Below are 8,820 nucleotides of genomic sequence, written 5' to 3'. Positions count from 1 at the left end.
TCCTGCTGATAAACTGACAAAACACTGAGGAAATAAAACAGCTTGGAATTCTGCTCTAATTATATAAATTCTCAATACCGTTCTCTGAAATCCCTGCCCCTCCAGCAGGCGATCCTCGATCTTGATGCACAACAGATAAACAGAATTTTCTGTCTGGTAATGCTGCCCCCTCATTCTGCTCTTTGCTGCTTCTAGAAGGAAGCTGGAGCTTCATGACCTCTGACCTGGAGAAGAAAGGCAAAATAAAGTGGACTCAGAAAACCAGAATAGGCTGGAGGAATGTGCACAGAGGAGGCTTCTTCACCCTGTTAACAATTCTGCTCAAATAAAACGGTTCAGGCATGCTTCTGAAGAACAGCAGCATCTGCCTTCAATGCCTATTAAATGGAACCCTCAAGGGCAGTTTTAAATGGTCTTGGTAAGGATTAGAGGAAGGTGGATTTGAACTATCCTTAGATTTTGGTATTAATAATTAAACAAGCATTACTTATAGCTTTTAGTTAAAATTCAAGACATCTGTAAAATTTATGTGGAAACAGTCTCCTCTGGCCATAAAATATTCCTTTTCCACTGACAATGATTTACTGTGGCTCATTTTCCAATATGAACCCCTAATTAGGGTGACAAATCTTGTATTCAGACACTTAAACTGATGCTTAGGCTAATAAAAGTCAGTTACATAGTTCTGCACTACAAAATTCAACCTATTATGCAGGATTGGTGTAAGGCCCTACAGGGAACTTAATCCCCTTAAAGCCAACATTAAAAGCTAAGTGGGGAGAACATTAAAAGTATCTATAGGTCTCAGCATAGGCCCATTGCACTGGGATAGAAAAGGATTAAATGGGAATTCTAAAATGTGGGCAGTAATACCAGCATTCTTGTGCACGTCACAGGTTCAGATCATTTATAAATATTGACTTATTGGTCCTCCTAATATCTCTAAAAGGTATTTACACTCATTTTGCAGATGGGGAAAATGAAGCAGAAATATTAATTGCACTGTCTGAGTACACACAGCAAATCTATTAGAGCCAGGATTAGAATTTAGTACACCTGATTCCTAATTTTGTGCTCAGCATTTATCTAGAACACAAGAAGATACCTTACGGTTTGGTTTTTCAGGTAATAAAGATCAGGTGATGTTATCTGAGATGTCAAAAGAACAGAACACTTGAACAGAATGTTAAATTTAAAGACCAATGAGTCATAGTTTAGAAAGGACCTAATAAAGTAGCTGAACTGCGAACAATCTACTTTGGGATGAAATATTTTCCTGGAGGATGAAAGGAGAGCAGACATTGCTTTATCTATCTTTAAAGGCACTAAGGTGGACTTTACATAAAGTAAAATGTTTAAAAGTGAGCTTCAAAAAGTACCTGCAAAACACCTAGATGATTAAACATAACAGTGTCTGACCAACATAGCTTTCACAAAAGAAAATCATGCTCCACTAATCTGTTTAATACTTTGAACAGGTCAAAAAGCAAAAGATAAAGGAAAACTAATTGTTATAATTTGCTTAGATATTCAGAACCCTTTGATGAAGTGAAGTGCTGTCACAAAGTAGACATTAGCTAAAGATTAAGGCACTTCAGACAAAACTAGACAAGTATGCAGATTCAGAAGAAATTAAATTCCCTGTTGACAAATTTAAGATAAATACACCCTAGAGGGAATATCTGAAGTGTCCATATATACTACTCAGTTCCAAATTTCCACCAAGAAAAGAGACTAGTTGGGGGAGAATAGCAAAATGAAAACTACTCAATATGCAGAAGTGATCTCAAAAAGCAAACAAAATGTGATGATATGTAAAAAACAGCGTCCAAATACTGAAAGTATTGTACAGTCTAGTATAAGCTGTGGTACACTTCCCATTCGAACAGTATGCTTAGTCTCCCCTCCCCCTCACATATCAAATATGATCGACCAGTATTAGCAACGGTCTGAGCAGAAGCAACTAACAAGAGTGGGTATATAGATTAGTCAGTAAACGAGGGCCATAAAAGAGGGATGCAGAATAATGAATAGCATAGGAAAGAAATTTGAGCACACCTCCTATCAATTTTTAAAAAACGAAATGAAAAGTACATTAAACAAAAACCAACAAAATGTAACATTGCTATTGTTTTAAGGTTTTTTTCCTAACATGGTGTACAATTAACACCATGGGGGGGACCAGCGGGGAATGGGAGAGACCCTGTTCACCAGTGCACCTCCTGGAGTAACAAGGAATAACGGCCATAAGTTGTTTGACAGTAGGTTCAGGCTGGACATTAGAAGACACTATTTCACAGTCATGGCAGCTAGGATGGGAACCAACTTCCAAGGGAAGTGGTGCTGGCTCCTACCTTGGGAGTCTTTATGAGGAGGCTTGACAATTACCTAGCTGAGGTCATATGAGCCCAGTATTCTCTCCTGCCCAGGGCAGGGTGTCAAACTTGATGATATACTTAGGTCCCTTCCAACCCTACATCTATGAATCTATGAATCTAACCTGTGGAACTCATTGCCATGAGCCATTATTGAGACCAAGAGCAAAGTACAATTTAAAAAATGAATGAGATTTATTGCATAATGAAACACCCACAACTATACTAGCTAGTTTAAAGATGATCATGTAAAAACTAGTGTAAGTAGGTTCTGTGTTCCAGGAATTACATTTCCTCTCACCCAAACTGTAATTGGGTTTGGACAGCTTTTTTGCTGTAGTTTTTAAAAATCTTACAATATCACTATTTTTCACCAGGATCCTTTCTAACTTAAACCATTAAGAAATGATACACAGTTCACCAATTTTTTTTTTTTAACTATGTATGAAAGCAAATCAAATCCCAGTTTTACTTAATAAATATCTCTCTCTCCAAATTACTTTGGAGATTAGATTTGTTCCATAGAGATTTGGAATATTCCTTATACTTAAAATACTCTTACTTATTTTCTTTTCATCGATATTTAAAACACTAAGAAAATTGATCTTACTGAAAAAAAAAGTTATGTACATGATCTTTACATGATCTTTTTGTACAAGCCTCCCAAACACTTGCCATACTTAAATGCAACCACTCCAAATGTTAGAACCCCCCCCAAAACATAGTAATACAAAGGCTGGTGCCAAGTAAAAAAAGATAAGTATCATGGAGAGCTTTTGTTTAATCTAACACAGCTGCTGTCTGTTCCTAAGGAACTATACCAGTGCTGGCTCCATGGGCGTGCACCAGACAACCAGATTAAATAATGGCCTTCCTATTCAATTTTGGAGAGATTTGAAAGGGAAATTAGTTAAACCATGCTTGGGGATAACTTTCATACTTCCAAGAGTATCATTGGCTGTATAAAAAGTGATATTTTATTTAAGATTTATAGTATTCCTTAGCCTAGCAACAATTAGCTTCCCTCTGAAAGTGAAGGGGCATGGTATCTTCAGCCTGGGGTCTGCCTGCTCATTTAGTTGAGACTTTTTTTAAACAAATCACAGTAAAAGTTGCCTTACTTAAAAGAAATACTATCAGGTAAGATAGGATATGTGAAATACCAGTTTGTGATACAGTTTTCATAGAAAGCATCAACAAGTTTCATATTCATTTTCAAATGGTTTTCATAACATTTAAATGAACAGACAACACCAAAGACATTGCTCAGAGATTTCTATTTGTTTGTCTCCACACACACTCAAAAATAAACATATTCTCCACATCACTGAAACACAACCAGGATTAGAAATCAGAAAGGCTACTCCCTAACCCAGTGATGCCTAACCTTTCCCACTCGTGGGCCAGATGAATGGTGCCAGGTCCATCTGCAGGCCAGATTGGCTGTGGGCCCAATCTAGTGCACAGTGCTAGCCCAGCCAGGGCCAATGCAGCCATGTGGGGCTGTAGCCTAATGGCCTACTTGAGGCCAATGCAGGAATGGCCTACTTGGGGCCAATGCAGCTGCACAGGAACAGTCCAGCCTGGCCGTACCACATGGCTGCACTGTGTCCCTATCCCAACTGCGCCCTGCATAGCTGTATCAGGCCCTGGTCAGGCTGCTGCCTTGAGGCTATATTGAGCTGCAGCCCCTTGTGGCTGCACCAGGTCCTGGCCAGGCCACTTCTATGTGACTGCATCAGGCTCTGGCTCAATCCAGCCAGGCAGGAACAGGGCCTGGCTCCCCCTCCCCACCACACAGGGCGAGCAGGGGCCTGATGCAGCTGTAGGGGGTCTGGCATTCTGGGGGAAAGGGATCAGTGGCAGTGTTAATTGTCACTGCTCCCCCAGCCCACAGTTTCCAGATACATGGGGAGACATGTGGACAGGACTCAGCAGGCCAGATCTAGCTAGTGGGCTTGGGGGTGTAGCACCCCTGCTCTAACAGAGGAATCAGTAATATCTGTAATTAAACCCAGTGTTATCCACTGCAGTCCTGACTACTATAAGGAGAAATGTTCTTGCAAAATGCCTAGATTTTCAGTAGTGACTGTGACATTATGTGCTTCAGTTTTTGGGTGTCCAATCAGAGACCTTAAAGCAGCATAGATTTTAGGAAAGCTGAGCAGCAAGCCTCTGAAATCACATCTGCAATCAGAAGGGTGTACAGATTGATTAGTCACTTTTGAAATCTTTGTCTTTAGTGACAGTTGAGAGCTGTAGTGTGTTAAATAATCACTTTGAAGGGTAGGCCGGGCGATATGCTGGATTCTGGATCCTCAGGGTGCCAGTAGCCCTGGGAACCCCCCCAGGCAGGTCTGCTGACTGAGGTGTCCCTTGGAGAGGCGTGTCCTTACTGCCCAAGAATTTACTTTAAGTCCAATAAACAAATGGGTGTATTTTTTATACACAACCATATACAGAAATGATTAAATCAAGAGAAGAAGAATACATATCTATATCTATAGTTAATAATAAAACAAACAATTTGACTAGAATGTACAATTGAAACAACAGATGAATAATTCCACCACGCTGGGCGGTCCCACTTGCATCAAACAACCTCAATGATTACATTTATCTGGTTATAACACTTTAAAACAGTTTCCCCCCCAATAGCCCATGCTGATTTCCCTTTGGTCACACTCCTCTTTCCATAACAATAAATGGCAATACAGCTTTAACTATGATCCACCACTAGGTGGCAGAGGCAAGGGTTCTGCTGCTCCAGGGAAGGTGGACTCTTCACTCTTTCTTGGTAACTCAGCAAAAAACCAAGTCTCTGATCAGCCACTGCAGGTAATAGGCTTCTTTTCTTTAGTTTCCTTCTGAAACATACACCTCCTGCAAACACTAGGGGCTAAGTGTCCCCTCACACACGCATGCAGAATTGGGGTTCTCACAGCCCACTCCCTCTCTGGGCTCTCTCCCCCAGCACCTCCACATGCAGACAGGGGATTTCCTCTGCAGGTTTCTGTCCCTGCAGTATAAGCCTTTCCAGCCCAAACAGAAGACTTCCCTCTACAGGTTCTTGACTAGGGAGCTTCTCCCAGATAGCTTACCAACCTCTCCCCACTCTTTCTCTGGGTACCTGTGTCCTGGGTTGCACAGCTCCAACCCTGGCAGGGGGAGGAAAGAGCTTCTCCCGGGATGACTCAGGCTCTCCTCTGTCCTGAAGTCTGTTCACCAGCGAGCCTCAGCTCCATTCCCTCTGGCTTGGGGGAAGGAGGGGCTGAATCCCTGCCCTTCTCTCCAGGCTGCTGCTTCTCTCTAGCTGCTTTTCCCTCCCTCAGCTTTTATGGCTCCATAGTAGCCAATCAGAGCCTGGGGTCTGTAATGGGGGAGTTCTGGTTACAGTTCAAATCCTCCAGTAAAAAGTATGCATTGTGCACAGCAAACCCTCCATTTGGAAAAGCTATTGTACCCTCTGCAAACTTTTTGCCACCTTTCTTGCAAAGTTCTTAGGCACAGCTCACCCTCTCAGCTTGCAGTCAGGCAAGCCTTTGCAGCTGTTACAGAAACATGCTGTTATTTTTGTTTGTAGCACTACTATTAGGTTGTTTATTTTTTAGAGATGGCACCTCCTCCACAACCTTAATTTTATGCAACACTCCTCTAAACACTTCCTACTGAAACATCAGTGGTAGTCAGCACTACTTATGAGCAGGGTTATTTGTTTTCTTTGATAAAAAAAAAATCACAAATTCTCTGAGGAAAAATTGCAAATTCTCTGACAAAACCCCCAAAATCCGTTATTAAAATTAAAAGCCCCGTACAGCACCCCCCAGCCCTGCTGGTGCCCCTCACTGCCCCCACAACAGTGCCCCGTGTCTCTTGACCCCCACCCACAGCCCCTGCCCCCCAACCCTGCCAGAGAGGGCTCCCAGGGCCATGGGGCCAGGGACTCAAGTCTGGAGCTCCCTGCCCCCCACAGCAAGCAGCTGTACCAGAAGCACCATGGAGCCGGCTGGGCATTTCCCACCCTGTTTGCAAACAGCTTTTGCAGGCTGGAGCTCAACCAGCCTGCAGAGCTGTTTGCAAAAGTTGGGAATCCACGGGTTTCTCTGGTAAAAGGAGAAATCCACATTCTCTCTGATAAAAAGGGGAAATCTGTGGTTTTCTCTGTTTTTCCGTGGGAAACAGAAAACCTGGATCCCTTATGAGCCTGTTTGCAGGACAGGGTCCTTAGTTTGGAAAGGTTGCAAAATGTGGGGTGTGCTGGGTTTCAGATTCCTGGGTTTTAAAAGGGCTGCTGATATACCTCTGTACTCATGGGACAGAATCCTCTTTCACTTTACACACACACACTGGCACCAATGTACTGTCTGTGATCCTATTTCACTGGTAGCGTGGGCATGCAAGCATCCACATGGCTACTGAGGATGCACAATAGACTATGTTCTAGCTGTGCTGTTGCTGCATACACATGTACCTGTGCAAGCATAAGCTTCAAAGTGTTTTCAAAAGTTTCAAAATTGTTGCCAGGCAAAAACCACTTACTCGTAGGTATTAGACACTGGAAGAGAGGGGGAAGGTCTTTCACATTTTAGCCTAATGGTTAAGGTAACCACTGCCAAGGCAGCAGGAGACCCACGTTTCAGGACCCACTCACCCAAAAGTGGCTTGAATGTGTCTCTCTGACATCCAACCACAGCAAGATAGATGTTAATCAGACTTCCTCTTGAAGATGGCCCTCTAGGTGGTCAAGAGAGGAAAGGTCAGGAGGTAGAATGAAAGCAGGAGGGTGTGTGGCTCTGTGAGATGGCTGCTGTAACCTTGGAAAGAAATGTGTTCTGGACTCTAGCCTCGAGTCTTGCTCCCAATAGAGCAGAAACATCTTTTTCCTTCTCCATTTTGATCATTGATTTTAGCCAATGACTATAAAATTCAGCTGCCCTCCATTTTGGAGTGTGATGCAGCTAAAAGGTCAAGTTCTGTATTAATTTCTCCATCACGTTTTGACTCCAAAGTAGGAGAGAGGCAAGCAAGTTCCCTGTGCTTCTTAATTTACATAGATGGAATACTCAGCAGCTGCCCCAATTTCAGCATTTCACTTTGACATAGTACAGATTAGCTAGGGGCACACACATGACAAAGCTCATCAGTAGCACCATAACCAGGGATCCGGGTTTTCTGTTTTCCATGGAAAACCAGAGAAAAACATGGATGTCCCCTTTTACCGAAGGCAAACACAGGATTTCTCATTTTAACAGAGAAACCAGTGGATTTTGCAGTTTTGCAACAAGCTCTCTGCAGGCTGGGTGTGGGGTTGACTCCCTGCCACTGCATGCAGTCCCAGAGGGCAGGGGAGACCCGTGCCCCCAGACCTGTGCACGGGGTCCATGCGGACTGCACGCTGTGGACTCGGGCTCCCGCCCAGCTGCCCTCTCCCGGGGCCTCTGCAGCCCAGCAGGTTTGACCTGGCACTGCAGAGAACAGTGAGGCTGCACAGGCAAGCTACTTGCTGCTGTGAGCTCCATATTGCCCTGGCAACAGGTCCCCTATGCGTGTGGTAGCAGCAGGGGTGGAGGCACAGGGTTGTGCCCATCCCTGCTGCCATGCAGGCATGGGGCTCATAGCAACAATGAGATCCCCGCATGGCCCCACTGTTCCCTGCAGCACCGGTTCGCACCTGCTGAGCTGCGGAGGCCTTGGGGGAGGGCAGTAGGGCAGGAGTCTGAGCCCACAGTGGGAAGCCTGTGCACAGATCTGGGGGGCACAGGTCCCTGCTACACCTCCCGGGAGTACACACAGCGGTGGGGAGCTGTGCACCCCACCCAAGCCTGCAGCAGGCAGCAGGGGAGAGCCAGGCTCCACACTCTGCTGCAGCAGCCACCACCCTCCTGCCAGGGGCAGGGCGTTACAGACCCGGGTGTCTGGCCCCATAGCCCTGGCAGCTGGAGGCCCCCTCTGCCAGGACTGGGGAGGGAGCAGGAGGCTGTGGGTGGAGAGCAAGGGAGCACCAGCAGGGCTGAGGCGGCTGTGGGGGGAGTGTGGGCACAAGCAGGGCAAGGGGGCTGTGGGGTGGGAGTGACGGGCACCAGCAGGACTGTGGGGACTGTGGGAGGGGAGTCACAGATTTTGGGGGTTTTATTAGAGAATTTGCAATTTTTTTTTTTTATCAGGAAAAATCAGGATCCCTGATTATAATGAATACTGCCTCCAAGGAAGTGTGCTGTAATGAACCTCTTTAAAGATTTTTAATCAGCAATATTTCATACAAAAATCCACCCACTAACTGGAGCTGCGGAAGTGACCAACTTACAGCAAGTAACACTAAGCAGCCTAATCACTGCTGCCATGGTAAATTCTCACAGGAGGAATTTTTGCTCCTTTTTAAATGCAGGTTCAATTTTTCTTCATTAGTATTCATAAAACATCTAATAGGTCTTCATAAATAGGGGAA

The 8,820-nt window shown here is 44.6% G+C and overlaps 1 protein-coding gene across 1 annotated transcript in view; it reads right to left on the bottom strand.

Annotated features, from left to right (window-relative positions):
* The window catches only part of EFCC1 (EF-hand and coiled-coil domain containing 1), a 127,274-nt gene that overhangs the window by 35,024 nt on the left and 83,430 nt on the right, over nucleotides 1-8,820 (bottom strand). The window contains exon 4 of the mRNA XM_014520087.2: nucleotides 79-224. Within this exon, the coding sequence (XP_014375573.2) occupies nucleotides 79-224 (146 nt within the window). The remainder of the gene's footprint in view (nucleotides 1-78; nucleotides 225-8,820) is intronic.

Source organism: Alligator sinensis, unplaced genomic scaffold (genome assembly GCF_000455745.1).
Source record: "Alligator sinensis unplaced genomic scaffold, ASM45574v1 scaffold81_3, whole genome shotgun sequence".
Taxonomy (NCBI): Eukaryota; Metazoa; Chordata; order Crocodylia; family Alligatoridae; genus Alligator; species Alligator sinensis.
This window is presented reverse-complemented; position numbering and strand designations above follow the sequence as displayed.